We start from the raw sequence: 18,108 nt of genomic DNA on the forward strand, positions 1-18,108 counted from the left end.
ATGTTGCATGTTTGCATAAACTCCTCTGCATTCTGCATGCTGAGCCGACTGAATCTTCACAAGTGCAGACAGAGCGTTTGCGTAGCGCAGCATGAGATTAGGATGTGCTACTGGATCGTTTCTGAGCCGTGGTGAATATCTGTGACATATTTTACATCTGTAGTTGTTTCACACGTTCAGCATAACGAGTGGCAGCCGGACAATAAAACAATAAAAAGAGAAATGTCTCCAAGTAACAATTAAAAAACAAATCCAGAACCGAGATCAACTGCTGCAAAAACATGTTGGCATCAGAAGACTGTGAGGAACTGTGGTTCATCAAACAAAACCCGTCCAGAAAAAATTAAAGTCTCAAAGAGCAGAACCGTCGATCATAAACCAACTCTGGTTTTATCTAAAGACAGAAATAAATACGTTTGATTCTCCGTCTTGTTTTCCTCCATGAGACTCTGATGAATTCAAACAAGAACATGTGGACGGAGTTGGACCGGGCCAGGAGTTAGGAAGTGTCCGGATCCAGAGGAATGTGGAAGCTGACAGTTGGACAGGAAGCCAAGAAGAGCTAAAACGGTCCAGGAGAAGGAGAGAGGAGGCAGAAACAAGACGAGGTGATTTAATCCTTCAGCTGATATCAGCAAGTTAAATAGCAGAGAAAATAATTCCTGCCTTGTGATGATTCAGTAACTGATACGTTTGAGTCAAAACAGCAGCTTGTTGTTTTAGTTTAGTCCGTGATAGAAACCTAAATACTTTCTGCCTCCAGCTGGAAGGTGAATGAAGTTTCTGTCTGAAGTTTTTCCCCCATTCAGGCCATAAAGCTGTAAAGAGGTGAAGCAGAAAGAGCTGCTCGTGTTAAGACAAATAAAATAACGCTCAACCTTGAGTCCTAATCTTCACGGCGACGTGTTGATAGTCAAAACATTTAGAGACGATCCGGGCCGACCGGAACCAGCAGAACGCAGGAAAAACCAGCAAGAAACAGACCAGAGCAAACAGATTAGAGCAGAAACCAGTTTAGAGCAGAAACCAGATTAGAGCAGAAACCAGATTGAGGAATTGAGGAATCAGCACAAATAACATTTCTGATCATAATGTCAGTGTTTTTTATCTACAATCAATAACTGAAGTTTATCAAGACGATAAATGATTTGATAAATTCTCTTCGCTCGGCTGCAGCTGCTGAATAACGTTTATTCTGGTTATTTATGGTTTTTGTGTTAAAAGAAAAACAAACGTCTCAATAATCTGGATTTTATTTAATGCAGAGCGAATTTTTATTCTGTTCAGCTCATTTTATTTATAAAGAGAAAATTCACAGAAAAATGTTTTCTTGGGAAACATTATAGAAAAAAACCTGAATTTATGTCTGTTTATGAAATTTACTTCTGGGTTTTATTATGATTATCGTTTTTATTTTTGCCCCTTTTTTCTCTCAGTCTTTCTGTTTTATTCTTACTTTCTAATCCCATTTAATTCCTTTATATAATCCAACAAACTGAACTTAGAAGGAAATTTTTAACTCTTAATAGATTCAATGTTTAATTTTATTTACCTGCTTCTTAAAGATAATTAATTGATTTATTATTATAATCACTATTATTACTTGATTGTTGTTGTTTTAAATTCTTTACAGTTTTAATTAATTCATTTCACAATCAACACACACACACACACACACACACACACGCACACACACACCCACACACCCGACACACTCACACACTGTCATTAATATTGATTTATTAATCCACCATAGTTTTTTTGTTTTTTCTTTTTATTACTATTGTTATGAATATTGTATTATTATATATAATAAATACTTTCGTTTAAAAGAAAAAAGCAACAGAGAACCCTCCTTCCCTCCCTCCCTCCCTCCTTCCCTCCCTCCCTCCCTCCTTCCCTCCTTCCCTCCCTCCCCCAGCTGTTGCTGCATCCTGCCTGTCAGCTGGCTGAAAACGCTCCATCACTTCGGTTGGGTTCATATTTCTTCATCTTTCTCAGACTGACTCGGGACCAGAGGGTAGTGGAGCATTTGGACTGGTTTTGCCCCCAGCGGAGGGAACCGACCGGCTTCCTGTCTGGGTTTCGGTCTGGACTCGCAGCCTTGACTCTGTTTGGTTTCCCACAGCACCGTCCGCCTCCCTGCAGCACTTACTGCTGCAGCAGCGCGGCCAGCTTCGGGCAGAGCGCAGCCCAACATTTAGACTGCGTGCCTCTTCAACTACGTGTTATTTTAACAGCAGCACTTAAAGCCAGCAGCTGAACTCAGCTGCCTCTTTTCCCACCGGCAGAAATAAAAATGATGTAAGAAATGAGATCCCAACGCTCCGGCGACAGGCTTGTTCCAAACATAACCAGACGGCTGCAGACGTGACATTTATAGCAGAACTGCTGTTAGTGAAGCAGCTTCAGTGGAGAAGTGTGAGAATATATAATCTGTTGTAGTTTTACCCAGTTTACACACAAAGAAAACCAGTTCCCAGGTAGGAACAGGATGACATTCCCAGTAATGAGTCGGTGGAATTCGAACCATTCAGTCGACTCGACTCGGAGTCGTGGTGTTTATGCTAATGAGTAGAAATGCTCTCATACGCGACCTCTTGACCCTGAGCATCAACCACCCTGAGGCGCCATGATGGACGTCAGGAGCGCTGAACTATTTCCTAAGTTGATTTTCCCAGTTTATCCACGGCTTCTACTGGTTTCAGCTGATCCAGTTCATCTGTAGCTCACCTAGTTAGCCGTATCTTAAACAGCTGATAACCGACCCAAACCTCCTGACTCGTTTGTTGATTTGAGAAAAAGACTTTGCCTGAAAGTTTTCTACCGTTTTGTCACAAATGTTGTTTCCTCACTGGAGCAAACGTTGAACTACAGACCAGCTCATTTCATACATGCTAGGCTACATGGTGGTTTGGCATTTTCTCCATAGTTACTGATAATTAGACGTGCACCTTCTCCATCATGAAATATTTAATTACATCTTACTAATCTTGTTTATTAGATATTTGAACATTAACCTTCATATATTAAACATTTTCTCTGCAGTCGGGCTGCCAGTCCTCACCATGGACAGCTTTTCATCACCGTCTTCTTTCCTCATCAAAATGTTTATGATAAAACGACAAGTTTGTTTTACATCCTCGTTTTTTTGACCCTTTCCTCAGAGAAATCAACTTAATAAAAGTGACAATAGGAGGCTAACGCACAGACAGGTTGTTTTATACGTCCACCATGGTGCAGTGGGGCGCTGACATCACGTCAGTTACGTTACGCCTGTGATTCATCACAGCAGGAAGTCAAAGAGCCAAAATGATGATGTGCAAAAAGGAGCCGAGATCAGAGGACGCAGGTGTGACGCACCAAAAAACATCTTTACTGCTGTCTAAAGGTTTTAGGTCGATCAGGCTCATCCTGGGACCTGAACATGGCAGAGGAACTGGACTTGTAGATCGGGTCCTGCCTGGAACGCTTTGGGATTTCCCACAACGTGCTGGAACGGAGAAGTCTGAGTTTTATTCCTGGACTTGGAGAAGCAGACAGATGGACGGATGACAGAGGGACGGATAAATAAAGAACAGCAGCCCGGTCTGGAGATCAGCTTATTGTGTTTCTTTTAAAAAGTTTGCTGACATCAAATTAAACCACACAATGGATTCTGACATCAGATGATGCTGTTGCTTCTGCCGCCAACCAGTAAGCTACGCTGAGAGGTCATCCAGCAGGAAAAACCAGGAAATGCTGATCTAAAAATGTCACTTCTCCCAGGTTAAGGACAAATCCTTCAGCGCACGCAAAGCGACGACATCAAAGGTCAGAAACAGAAGTATGTCAGTCATTTGTGTCTAAAAACGCCTCAGACTCCCAGCAGTTACTCATCAATGTTGTCTAAAAAACCCTGATGAAGACAAAGACCTGAGCAGTTTGGTTGTTCATGTTGGCGTTGGACAGCGGAGGCCGTTTAAATTCCTTCCAGCTCGGGTTTTCGGCTCCACAGGTGTCGTGTTTCAACATTAAAACAGGCCATGAAGCAAAGGCAGGAGGGAAGAGAAACTGTGCGGCTCCGTCATTAAAACGCTGCTGCAGAACGAGGGCAGGGCTGGCCTTTGTTGCGGCGAGCCGATTAACGGCGGTGATTGGGCCGTTCCTTTTTATGGGTTTTAATGAGAAATGCAGCTGAGGCTTTTAGCAGCAGGAATAAAACCGACTCCTTGAAAACCGGAGCGTGGAGCAGAAGTGGGATTCTCTGGGCTCGTCCGGGTTAAGCAACTTTTCTTGGAATCATAAAGTGCTCAAATATCGTCTCCAGAACTGAGCTTGGACCGCCGGAGCTGCAGCTGCTGCAACCGTTCATGTTTGCTTATCATTTATCTTCGGCAGGGTTTATTTTCTGACAGCATAACTGCAACACAGCTGTGCCAACTCGGACTATAAACCTGCATATTCCCACAAACCTCCAACTAACTGATATTACCCACAATGCATTTCACTGACAGGAAACATGATCAGGATCATTTTATTTTCTAGACTCAAATTCACTGATTTCTGCATCAAATTTAGGTCAGTTTTGACTCAAAACATTCCCAAAGTTTCTGAGCATCTTTGGGATTTTTATCTTCAAAATATCATAATAATAATAATAATCTGATATTCAGGAGAAATAAACCGAATGGATACAAAATGATTTGTTTCCAAAAAGCAGGATCAGGTTGGGATGAACGACTCGTCAACCAGGAGACCAGAAACTGGAGGAACTGATTGCAACACCAGGACAGGACAGTGTTTACTGAAACAACCTGCTGCATTTAGAGCAACAACCAATGATTGTTTTACTTCATTTCCTCAGTCAATGGCTGATTATTTGTAGTAAAGATGATCTGAGGATTATTTCTCTGATTAATCGATGAATAATTAGATTTAAAAGGTTTTAATGGGAGATTTTACAGAATCTGAACCTGGTGAAACTAAAACTGTGACTGGTGGAGTTCTGGATTTAAAAACAAAGATTTATTTCATGTCAAATGCAAAATGTTTAGATTATTTTGAATATTATATTTCCTGCTCTAACTGTTCTTTTCTTGAGTCCGTATAATCCAACTATCATTAATCAGTTACTAAATTAATTAGCGATTATGGAAATAATTGATTCAACACAATAAATCCAACTTTATGTTTCATAAAGTTCAGTTTGCAGCTTACAAGAGAAACTTGCTGCTGTTTTTTAAACAGTTTATGGAAATAAATCGTCCGCCAGTCGGCTGCCAAACACTCAGAAAACTACAAATATCAAAACGTTTCATTCAGTTCAGACCCTGACCTGACCTTTGACCTGTCCTTTGTAACGTTGCTGAGCGACTTCACTGTCACTAATACTGTGATCACTACAAACACACACCTGAGGCAGAGCTGCTCTCTGATTGGCTAACAGCCGAGGCTCCACGCCTTCAGGTCAAATAAAAACAAACCGACTGACTGCGCCGTGTCAACACACACACTCCAGGTGAAACACACTCCAAGTGAAACACACTCCAGGTGAAACACACTCCAAGTGAAACACACTCCAGGTGACACACACTCCAGGTGACACACACTCCGGATGAAACACACTCCGGGTGAAACACACTCCGGGTTAAACACACTCCAAGTGAAACACACTCCAGGTGAAACACACTCCAAGTGAAACACACTCCAGGTGACACACACTCCGGGTGAAACACACTCCGGGTGAAACACACTCCGGGTGAAACACACTCCGGGTGAAACACACTCCGGGTGAAACACACTCCAGGTGAAACACACTCCAGGTGAAACACACTCCGGGTGACACACACTCCGGGTGACACACACTCCGGGTGAAACACACTCCGGGTGAAACACACTCCAGGTCAGCGCTAACCGACCCGCTGCCGGCTCGCTATTGGACACAATCAGACCAGAACCAGCCAATCACATCATGTTGCTGTGCAGCCCTGATGAGTCGCCTGATGAGACTTTAATTAAAACGAGACACAAGTTTAAAAACGTTTCAGACTCGTTTCCTGCAGGAAGCTTTTCTTCTTCAGATGGAATTTAAACATGTCTGACGTTTTAATCTGTTGATTTAATTTTAAAGTTTCTCACAGGTTGGAGAGTCCAGAACCTGAGCCAAGACCAGAACCGACTAACATCCCTCCACACACTCCTCTCCTCCTAAAACTACGATGGCATATTACTGCCACTTAAGGTGGAAAAAAGTGAGTTTATTTCCAACAAAAAGCTCAGAAATGTCTGAGATTAAACTCAGAATTTTTCTACAAAAATCTGGAAATTTCTGAGTTCCAAAAGTCAAAAATTTGCAAGAAAAAAGTCTGAAATTTTAAGACTAATCTCGAAAAAACAGAGAAATTTCTCAGTTTCAAAAATTTTCCACTTTTGAAATTCAGAAAATGTCAAAAAGTCTAAAAATTTTGGAATTTTAAAACTGAGAAAATTGCAAGATTTTTTTAGACAATTTCTGAAATTAATCTCAAAACTTCTGAGTTTTGTGGTAGAAATTTCCTCCGTGGTTTTTCTGAAACGGCTCTAATATGCTGCCGTATGAATCCTGTCTTCATGGTGGAGCTGAAATCTGCAGCAGTTTTTTGGGTTCGGGTCTCTCAGCTCAGAACCTTTCCTGTAAAAATCCACCGGGGGAAATTCTGGCTGATTGTCGCTGTGCTGGAAAACGGCTTTTTGTTTAAATGGCAACGTGATGAAAAACGGCGCTGTGGATTTGTGGAAACACTATTTATAGAGGCAGCGCCGGCTCTGGTCCAGACTGTTGTGGCTGCAGCTCAGTAATTAGAGACACGCAGGGTTCTGCTGAAGGTGGTGACACGGCGGTGTCGCTGAGGCCATGCAGCAGCAGAGGTCTGTGTTCCTGCTCAGTGAAGAAAATAACGCTTCCTTTAAACCTGCTGCATTTCTCACCACAGGCAGAAACCCAGAGGAAACATCACACACCCTGCAGCTGAGGCATTTCACACCGGACCGGGCTCACGGTGCTGCTGCTCTGTGATTCTGGTTCTGAAGCCAAATGGAAGATAAAGAAAGAAAGTGGAATGAACATCTGTGCAGAGTTTGAGTCCTGCAGAACAAAACGATCTCAGTTCTGCTCAGATTCATCAGTTTCAGTTTCTCTTCTTCTCTCCTTTTGGCCCAGAGTTTCCAGTTTTACCGCACAAAACGTTCCCAGGTTTTAGAGAAGAATTAAACAAATAAAGCATAAAAATCAAACAAATCCTACAGAAAAACACAATGAAATAAAAACATTGAGAGGCATACTGTCAGGTTGGTGCAGAAACATCATCCCCTATTCTCTGATCAAATCATTTTACAGCCAAGCTGCTAATGGTGAAGATTTTTTGTTCCCCAAAGTTTCTTTTTCCAGCATCTTGGAGGAAAATGTTTAAAAGAAAGTGAGTTTTTGTTGTTTTACTTCAAAATAAAAGCACCAATGTTGGAGGAAGTATAACAGCCTCAGTATAAGAACTTCAACTGAACAAGTTTTCTCTGCGTGTGACCGACTGAACAACAACTAAAACTAGATTGTGGCTTTTTAACGTCCATATTTCATGCCACGCCAGGCTCTAACACTTCTGTCCTGGAAAACAAACACAAACACCACAAACTGCTATTTATGACCGGATGCGGATCTGCAGCGACTGTGAAATTATCCCCAACTCTGGGATTTGATTTGATGTTTGAAGAACTGCCTTGCTTCGTGGATCAGGCAGGTCGGATCAGAAGAATAAACTGTAGTTATATGAACCTCATTCTCACAGACTGTAGTTTTAAAAGCAGCTGCTTCACTAATGATGTGACTGAAATAAAATGTTCTAATGCGACGATCCACCGACCAGAACTATAAAGTCAAACTCCAACGTCTTTAACTGACTGAATAATCTGCTGGTTTTTGGTTTTAAACTTTCATCACTTCCTGTTGTCATGACGATCCTAAATAATCACTGGAAAGGGGAATAAAATCTTCTCGACAAAATTTGGCATCTTTTAAAGAAAGTTGTTCATCCTTTATCAAATATGATGTCAGACAGTCTTAGAAAATAACAAATAAAGTATTAAACTAATACTATAATCATCCTGTGTAGCTTTTACTAATAGTTTTGCTTCAATATCCTTAAATATAAGTAAACATGAACAGTTTTTAACTATATTAGTTATACCAAAAACAACCTTTTTATAAAACAACAACAGGGCTTCAAAAGCTGAAAAATAATAAAAATATCAAAAGTCTTGATTAAACTTTGATATAAAGTCAGAAAACAAAACAATTAACAAAATTCTAGAATATAAACTAAAAGTTTTTGATTAGAGGAACAAATTCTGTTTTACAATTTATTTTTATTAATAAAATGTCTCATTTTAAAAGAACAAAACATTTTGAAATTCCTGGATTTAAAAAAATTTATATTTTGTAAAAAAAAAAACACCAAAAATATGAATAAGGAAGACTTTCTAAAATGCTAATAGATTTTAAAAACTCAGAGGTTTGGATGAGCAGAACTTTAAAAACAGATTTTATTAATTCACAATCAGCTTTATTTAAACTTTATAACAACTAAAGCAGAGAGAATAAAAGTTTCCTTCCAGCTTGCTGCCTGATTCTTCCTCACTTCCTCGAACAAAGAGTCCAGTTCCTTACAGACTGGACTCTTTGTTCCGGTTCTGATCAGTTAGCAGACATAAAGCCAAGCCAACGACATCTGAAACTATTGTGCACGTCTGCCTGCTTCTGGCTCTGAAGCAGGAAAAAACCCGTACCTGGTGGGCCGCACCGCCGGCGCCACGCTGCACTGCAGGGGAAACGCTCCGGTACCGCAGCGTTTGCTTTACACCCGCACCTTTAAGCTCTCATGACCTCTGACCTTTCATTCCACTAAAAACTCCTTCTGGATTTCAAAACCGGCTCAGCACCAATCAGAGCACAGGAAGGGCTGTGAACCAGGAAGTCAGAGTTAACGGCCGTTACAGATCTAGATGAGGTAGAACTGGTTTTAAAATCCGTTTCCCTGCAGCTGAACGACTCGACTCGACTCGCGCTCCACCTGGATGACATCATCACTACCAGGTGGTTCATGATGTAGTAAAACCAAATGGATCAAACAGCCTCACCTGCTCTGCCAGCATTCATCTCCCAGCCGCTAACTGGCCTAGTTAAAGGAAAACATTTCCAGCAAACATAAAATGAAATCCATTAAAAAGGTAGAAGGTATTTTATGTCATTCTGAGTTCAGGAGGAATGTGATCAACGGTTCGGTTTGGACAGAATCTCCTCCAGGTTCAGTCAGCAGAGGATGAAAGAGTTGGCATCTGAAGAGAAGCGTCAGTCATCAGGCAGTAGCCTGAGCTTCCAACTGTTAGAGTTCAATCTGTGATCTGTGTTTATGATGTGATTCATCAATTAATTTCTATCCAGGTTAATCAAAATGTTCTGTAAACCATCAGTTTTAACTTTCAAGCATCTCGCATGCTGAGGTCAGCCAATCATCATCAATGCAGAAAACTGAGCAAACTGGAATTATGAAAATAAATTTACTTAATGGAAACATGCAAATTTCTAAACATAAATAAATAAGTTTTGATGCAAACTGTTTGGGCGGGACGAGGTTTTGTTTTCTTCATCTTTTTCATATCTGTAAACATTTTGCCAAACTGCAATAAAATCATTTTTTCTGCATCATGTCAGTTTGTCTACAGCAGTAAAATGATTATTTGCAGGCAACTTATCAATTATTGCCCTGGGATTTTGATCACATTTCTCATTTAATGGAAACAGCAAAGAATCTCTAGACGTTTTGCTGGCATTAAACCTCAGCGACCGTCGCAGAGTTCATGTGTGACTGACCTGCTGAGAATGAAGCAAATGAGCCTCATGCTGACAACGTGACTCCGTTTCACCTGCATGAAGCTGTAATAGGTTTTAAACGCTCGTCTCCTTCTGCGGTCACTGTCAGGTGCTTCAGAAGCTGCCAGATGACACGAACCTCTACCTGCTTTGACCTGACGCCACCGGTGCAGAACTGCAGGGGAAACGATCAGCTGGACCTCAAAGCATCCAGAACCAGAACCAGAACCGTCACTCATCAGGTGGCTGCAGACCCACTGAGCTTCAGAATCTAATAAAAGCTCTAAGGGACGTTTTTACTCCGTCTTCTTTCTTTATTGGAGGAAACCAGAAAATGAGGTGCGGAAATACCTAAGACCCACTGGGACCGGACCCGAACCGAACCTCCTTTGAGGTACTCCATGTTTCAATGAAACCCCACCGAGCCTCACTGGACCGGGTCACGGGTTTATAGAAAATATAAAGTTTTTATAAATCAGCAGGAGGAAATAAATTCAGGATCTAAAATCTCATCACATTTATACGTTTCACAGAAACTATGAGAACCAATCTGCTGCAGCAGGAGTTTCCTGATCTGCTGCAGCAGCTGCTGCAGCTTTTCTTACCTCTGTGAAGAAGTTATCCATCGCTCCTCTTTATTTTAATCCCAGAGGATTCCCTGTGTGGACGCTGATCCAACTCATTCCAAGGTAAAAGTTAGTGAGAGTTTCAGCGCATCCTCTTCATTCCTGCCAGCCGCTGCGGGATGCTCCTGCCCTCCGTCACATTCACTCTTTGTTTCGGGAGTTTTCATCCGGTGGGAACAGTCAAAGCCCGCCTGGTCACACTCTGCGTCCTGCTCACGGCGAGCCGCGGCTGCGCGTCTGGATCCGACCGAGGTCCGTTTGTCTGGAGCAGAAGCGGCTCGCCGCGGAAACTTTGGACGCTTCAGTCCGGGACTCCCTGAGCCCGACCCGCCGGACAGTGAAGCTCCTCCCCCTGCTCTTCCTCCTCCGGCTCCTCTTCCTCATGTCTCACTGACTCCTCCTGCTGTCAACATGTGGACCAGGAGACACTTTAAACATCCAGCATCCAGAATGGAAGACGACAAATGGCAAGTCAGTTTGTCATAAAATCAGGACCGACCGACCAGATATTTACATAAACCATAAAAATAAAAAAAAACTTTATGTTTTCCTAACTGCCTGACTTTAAATCAGGTTAAGCGTTTCCTGTTTTTGTTTACAGGATTAATAAAAGTATTTCTATTTACTAATAGTCAGAATAATATTTTAACATTTACCCTCCCCGACAGAACAACCTGCGGTGGTAATAACTGGTTACATTTACTTCATGTATCATGAATCATTTTGGAAACATTTTATTTTAGGTTTCACTACATTATATACTTTACTTCTACTTGAGTAAAATGTCAGTTTGAGTTGTGCGTAACTTATCTGAATAAAGAACAAAAATCACCAGAAAGTCCAAAAGTTTTGTTAAAGTGAGACATCCTGTTTGAACACAAAAGCTTTGTTGTTCTAATGTTATTTATTTTCTACTGGTCAACTGGACAAACTTGACCTTTTCTTATCTTATTTATGAATTATTTTTATTTTAGTCTTCAAAATACCAAAGTTTGCACATAACTTAATATTTCATCCATCTGATAATTTGAGTTCATATTATTAAATGATTGATATTTCAATATATTAAATATAATAGAAATATTCTTTATTGTCCTACAGTGGAGAAATTCACACAAAGATAAAAATTCACACAATTAAGAACATCATACTGTACAGTAAAACTACAACATAAAATGCTATAAAATTAACATAATCCAGTTCAAACAATGTGTAGCTGAGGAGGTTAATTTAATAAAATGTGTATTTAAACATTAAAAACAGACTAATTATTATAAGTGACAATAAAATTGTGCAAACAGCAGATAGAAGCAGAAATATTTTACAAAATGTTTAACTTCTTTACTCTTTCTTGATTGATTTCTTGGATGGTTATTTTTTCTTTAACTTGCATAAAACCATTTTGAAGTAATGAGTTCAATCTTCGTTAATCCAGCCGCCTCTGCTGGATTAACGAGGGGGATTTAAAAGTTACAGTAAAATGATTAGCAGCAATATTCTGGTTCGGCCCGTCATGGATAAAAAACACGTTAATTTTTCATATTTTCAACATGTTATTCAAATCTCAAAGTCCCAAACTAAGTATTTAATTCACCAGCTAAATATTTAGTTTACCAAATAAACATCTATCTTTCAAATGTGTTCAAATATGTAAATAAAGGATTATGCAGGTTGGGTCAGACTTACAGCAGGTCTGTTACCTGCAGGATGCAGGTGTGTCGCTTCCTGCTGCTTGATACGGAAAACCTGACATGTTTTATGAGATAATTTCCTGGTTCATGTGTCTCTGGGAGCTCCGCCCGCCTCTTTGTCTCAAAGGTGTTTTTAAACCTATCGGTTCTACACGGGTCACCGGGCAGGACACCGTCACCATAGCAACACCTGACCTGTGATGACCTGCAGCTCCGCCTGAGGTTTCAGGGAGAAGCTGCAGCTGCAAGCTCCGCCCTCCTTTAGTCAGACCCTCATTAAGATGGCTGCAAGCTCCGCCCGACATAAAGCATGTTGTCTGTTTCTGAACTGGCTCCCTGTGTCAGACTTGGCTGGCTATCAAAAAATCTCCTGGATGTTTTGTAAACATGATGCACCTTCCCACCTCACTCCCCTCTGAAGACCACCGTGTGACTGTGGAGCAGAGCGCTCCCAAGGACTTGCTCTTAGATAAGACCATCGTATCAGACTGTTGCCTGGGAGACCGCGCTACACGGTTCATGGTCATACACACACATGCACACACACAGCAAACAGATACACTCCATGATTGTCAGCGCCTTTCGCTGGCTCCAGGTCTGTTCCTTATTTCTTCATGTTGCTACATGTGCCTATTTTTCCTGATGTATCATTTCTTTGCCCTTTCTGTCCGTTTAGTTACTACTTTTAGAAATTATTTAGTACTCATTACTTCAGACCACCATTTAACTTTACACTTTTTAATTTACTGCTTTTATAAACTGTGGAGTACTTATTACTCTACACCAACATTTAGCTTTATACTTTTAATATCAAAACAAGACCTAGAGAAACTCCTGTTAGTTTACAAATCTAGAACAAACTTAGAAAGTACCATCTACTAGACGACCCTGAACAAGAATCAACCATGGAGAAGAACCAACATTTAGTTTTATACCTCACTGATCTTACCTAACATGGAGAACAAACATTTAGTTTCATCAGAACAAGTATCCAGAGAAACTCCTGCTAGTTTATGAAATATGGATTACTTATTCTTACTCTTATTAAACACGGGAACCAATATGTAGTTTTATACTTTTACATTTTTGTCTTTCTGTTGGTTTGTTATTTTCTTTGTATTTCCTTCTAATTCATGTAAAACACTTTGAACTGTCTTGTTGCTGAAAATGTGCTCTATAAATAAAATGACTTTATCTGAGTTCCAGGAACCATAAAGGATTTAATTACTGATGTTTTCTTTCATTCTTATATGACAGAAATATTTCTCTATGTGAAAATCTAAACTTCTCTGGGCTAATAATAGTTTTGCTTTAATATTTGTATTGATGGATTTGGATGTTCTGGTTTGTCTTCATCTGTTGGAGAACAAATGTTGTTCTTGTTTAAATCAGTTCAGATTGAAGTGAACTGAACTTTGAGAACCAAAGAAAAAACTGAAACTAACATCAAATTCAAACTGATTTTCTAAAGTCTTTCATTGCAGATCAGAAAAATAAACGTCTGCTGTTCTGTCTCTTTGACTTTCTTCAGTAAAACAAAGTGATTAGAGAAAAATGTGGAAAGTTTTCTCCTCATTATAAATTGTGAGTTCTGATGTTTGGCTTCTCCTTCATAGAGAATAATCTGCTTTCTGCTGCAGAAAGAATAAAGTCATAAGCATCTATTATACTGATCAGTTAACCTGTCAGTGCAAACACTCGTCAAGTCAATTAGTTATTTTTATCTATAGATGAGTGGAATATAATACTCATCTTGATCTAGTTTATGATTTATGTTTAAAATGTTTAAAGTCAAACTAAATATTTGATCCTTGTGAAGTTAAAGGTTTTATTTTAAGGTTCAAGGTGAACGTAAGAGAATAAACTCGGTAAATATTTAACTACTGATTGTAAATGAGGAGACAAAGGTTAGATTCCCAGTTCTGCTCCTTGTACAGGCAGTAAAATCCTGATAACCCTCCTTCAGCGTCCTGATTTAAATCTGCTGACGGTGAAAGCTGATTGGCTGCAGCCTCTCTGCCCTGACACGTCATTCATAGATCAGAGCTCAACCCAGTTTCTGTTTTCAGGAAGTGAAACTCACACAGTCGCTGTGACTGAGAGCAGAAATGGAGCAGAATCAGCCGGACCAAGAAACTCTCTCCTGTTCGATCTGCCTGGATCTACTGAAGGATCCGGTGACGATTCCCTGTGGACACAGTTACTGTATGAACTGTATTAACAGCTTCTGGGATGAAGGTGAGCAGAAGAAGAACTATCACTGTCCTCAATGCAGAGAGACATTCACACCGAGGCCTGTTTTAAAGAAAAACACCATGCTAGCAGCTTTAGTGGAGCAGCTGAAGAAGACTGGAGTCCATGCTGCTGCTGCTGATCTCCGTTCTGCTGGACCTGAAGATGTGGCCTGTGATTTCTGTACTGGAAGAAAACTGAAAGCCATCAAGTCCTGTTTAGTCTGTCTGGCCTCTTACTGTGAGAAACACCTTCAGCCTCATTATGATGTGGCTCCTTTAAAGAAACACAAGCTGGTGGAGCCGTCCAAGAACCTCCAGGAGAACATCTGCTCTAAGCATGATGAGGTGATGAAGATGTTCTGCCGCACTGATCAGAAGCGTATCTGTTATCTCTGCTCTGTGGATGAACATAAAGGTCATGACACAGTGTCAGCTGCAGTAGAAAGGACTGAGAGGCAGAGAGAGCTGGAGGAGAGACAAGGAAACATCCAGCAGAGAATCCAGGACAGAGAGAAAGATGTGAAGCTGCTTCAACAGGAGGTGGAGGCCATCAATCACTCTGCTGATAAAACAGTGGAGGACAGTGAGAAGATCTTCACTGAGCTGATCCGTCTCCTCCAGAAAAGAAACTCTGATGTGAAGCAGCAGATCAGATCCCAGCAGGAAACTGAAGTGAGTCGAGTCAAAGATGTTCAGGAGAAGCTGGAGCAGGAGATCACTGAGCTGAAGAGGAAAGACGCTGAGCTGGAGCAGCTCTCACACACAGAGGATCACAACCAGTTTCTCCTCAACTACCCCTCACTGCCAGCACTCAGTGAGTCTACACACTCATCCAGCATCAACATCCGTCCTCTGAGACACTTTGAGGACGTGGCAGCAGCTGTGTCAGAGCTCAGAGAGAAACTACAGGACGTCCTGAGAGACTCATGGACAAACATCTCACTGATGGTCACTGAGGTGGATGTTCTACTGTCAGAACCAGAACCAGGACCAGAACCAACGACAAGGGCTGGATTCTTAAAATATTCATGTGAAATCACAATGGATCCAAACACAGCTCACACAATGCTGGTTCTGTCAGAGGGGAACAGGAAGGTGACAAGGATGAATCAACCTCAGTCTTATTCTAGTCACCCAGAGAGATTCACTGATTGGTTTCAGGTTCTGAGTAAAGAGAGTTTAACTGGACGTTGTTACTGGGAGGTGGAGTGGAGAGGGTCAGTTTTTGTATCAGTCGCATACAAGAACATCAGCAGAGCAGGAGATGGGAATGAATGTAGATTTGGAGGTAATGACAAATCTTGGGCTTTATATTGTAACAGTTCTGAATTTGGTCACAACAACATCTGGACCTCCAGATCAGGTCCAGTTTCCTCCAGAGTGGGAGTGTACCTGGATCACAGAGCAGGTATTCTGTCCTTCTACAGCGTCTCTGAATTCATGACTCTGATCCACAGAGTCCAGACCAGATTCACTGAGCCGCTACATGCTGGAGTTTGGTTTGGGTCATCAGAAAGTTCTGCAGAGTTCTGTAAACCCAAATAAATTTCCTCTCTCAGATTTTCTTCTCTTTTGTCTCAAAGTGTTTTATAAATTGAGGAAATAAAGATGTTGTAAAATGGTCTTAAAGTTTGACTTGTTTCATGTTTTAAAGGAACATTTTCCTCTGAAGTTGTTTCTGTTCTGCTGTTATTAAACTCTTAACCTGAAAACCTTCATGAAACCTCAGATTGTCTGTAAAAACTCTGAAAAGTTTCCTAATGAATGAAAACAGAAGAAAAGAAAAGAAATTCGTTCAAATCATCTGAAGTCAAACGAGTCTCTGAGTCGTTTTCATCACAGGCAGAAACTCTGATCACTTTCAGGCAACATAGAGATAAAACCAGATATTTGCTTTTTAAAGAGGGAAATTAAATTATTAAAATATTGAGACAAGACAGAAAATTTTTCCATAAATTCATCTGACTGTCAGGGTTCATTTTTCTTTCTAATCCCTGATTTTCTCCCAGAATCTCACAGATTTATAAACTTTGTTTTGTAAAAAAAAGACATTTTAATATTCTGTTCACAGTTTGTATTTTGCAGAATGAAAACAATTTTTGCTCTGATGAATCACCAGGTTTTATCCTGGTTTTTCAGGTTCCTGTCATTTAAATCCAAGTTTCACATTTTGCTCCAATAAAATGATTAAAAACATGTTATTATATCCTGACTTCACTCTGGAATTACAGCTGTAAAATTTAATGCAGATTTCCTCATTATAGTCATTAAATTAAGAACTCGGCTTCATTTTTCACACATTAAAAAGCAAAAGTAATTGAAGTTGTTGAGCTCATTTGATCTGTTTTTCACCTTGCATTTGGAAAATCCTTCAGAGTGATCTGTGCTTTATAGTTCAGTCTGAAATGTTGGAGTTTCCTGCAGCAGTTTGTCTGTCATGAACACCTGAACGCAGCAGCGCCTCACAGCTGCGCTAAACGTTTCCTCCTGCAGCCTGAGGCCAGTCTGCCTCAGTGGTAACAACAGGCTGCTGCTCACCTTCAGCACAGAAACTTCAATATTTCTGCTCCTTGTTCCTGCTGAGCTGCAGAAAACAACACAAAGTCATCTGCATTTAAAAATGTATTTATGAAGTTAATGCCAAAGACATGAAGATCAGCAGGAGCAACACGACCTTAACTCAGTTGGTTCCAGATTTCACTGTTTGTTCCCTCATTTATGAGCTATGAAATTACAGATTTTAGTTTTTACTATAAAACCAAACGCCTCAGTTTATTATTGTATGTTTTGTTAGTATTAGTGACAAAATCAGAATCATTCTGTGACTTATTTACTCTGCTGTTTAAGAAGTTATTGAACTTTTATTTTAATTGTATTAATCTCACATTTGATTGTTTTATGTTTTTAAACTCAGATTTTTACATAGTGAAAATTAAAAACAAACATTTTTCTTAATTAATTTTGTGTCTTTAAATATGTGAGAAACAGATTATCACTGCTGGACACAAAAACTCTTATAAAAGTTAATGTATGAATAATTTATTTTCTATCAAAAATCCTTATTTTCATTTCTAGTTTCCTTAGATTAAAGTGTTCAGCATTTCTTCCTTTAAGGAAAACGTCTTAACGGTTTGTTTGGGTGAATTGACCATTTAATATAAACTGGCAGCAGGTTCAGAGTTAACAGGATCTGAACAGAAATCCATCATCATTCCTGCTGGAGGCAGATTAAATGTTTCTGTCCTCTCTGCACCTGGATTATAAAATCCTGGATCCACTTCCGGTTTCTCTTTCTGCGTTTGGAAACAACCAGACATCAGGAGAGACAAAAGCTTCTGGTAAATCTAACATTAGAAAACAAACAGTCAACACACCGGAGATGATTGACGAAAATTGTACAAAAAAAACAATAAAAAATCTCTAGATCTTTGCAAATGCCGCCCCCTAGAGTCCAACTGTAGGTGATACAAAGCAAGAAAGAAGCATTGATGTTTTGACAAACTTTAACAAACTATTTTCCCAGAGGTGTTTCTTTCTTTTTAAAGAAAAATTAATAATTAGAAACTACTGAACAATTTGTTTACATGTCAACGTGATATTACGTCACCTGTCATGACGTAACCTGTCAATCATTCTAGGCGGTTTGTCAGGAACTGACCAATCGACGGTCGCTA

The 18,108-nt window shown here is 40.2% G+C and overlaps 2 protein-coding genes across 2 annotated transcripts in view; one reads left to right on the forward strand and one right to left on the reverse strand.

Annotated features, from left to right (window-relative positions):
• The window catches only part of myo10 (myosin X), a 102,691-nt gene extending 91,815 nt beyond the window's left edge, over positions 1-10,876 (reverse strand). Inside the window, exon 1 of the mRNA XM_028020150.1 lies at positions 10,489-10,876. Within this exon, the coding sequence (XP_027875951.1) occupies positions 10,489-10,509 (21 nt within the window). The 5' untranslated portion in view covers positions 10,510-10,876. The remainder of the gene's footprint in view (positions 1-10,488) is intronic.
• Positions 10,877-14,244: 3,368 nt separating this feature from the next.
• LOC114146274 (tripartite motif-containing protein 16-like) lies at positions 14,245-16,249 on the forward strand. The gene has a single exon (XM_028020214.1). The coding sequence runs from the start codon at positions 14,309-14,311 to the stop codon at positions 15,977-15,979; it is 1,671 nt and encodes a 556-aa protein (XP_027876015.1). The 5' UTR covers positions 14,245-14,308; the 3' UTR covers positions 15,980-16,249.
• Positions 16,250-18,108: the final 1,859 nt, after the last annotated feature.

This window comes from Xiphophorus couchianus, chromosome 6 (assembly GCF_001444195.1).
Source record: "Xiphophorus couchianus chromosome 6, X_couchianus-1.0, whole genome shotgun sequence".
Taxonomy (NCBI): Eukaryota; Metazoa; Chordata; class Actinopteri; order Cyprinodontiformes; family Poeciliidae; genus Xiphophorus; species Xiphophorus couchianus.

Excerpts from the sequence above, each read along its gene's own strand:
- LOC114146274 (XM_028020214.1), top strand. The coding sequence starts at position 14,309 with ATGGAGCAGAATCAGCCGGACCAAGAAACTCTCTCCTGTTCGATCTGC.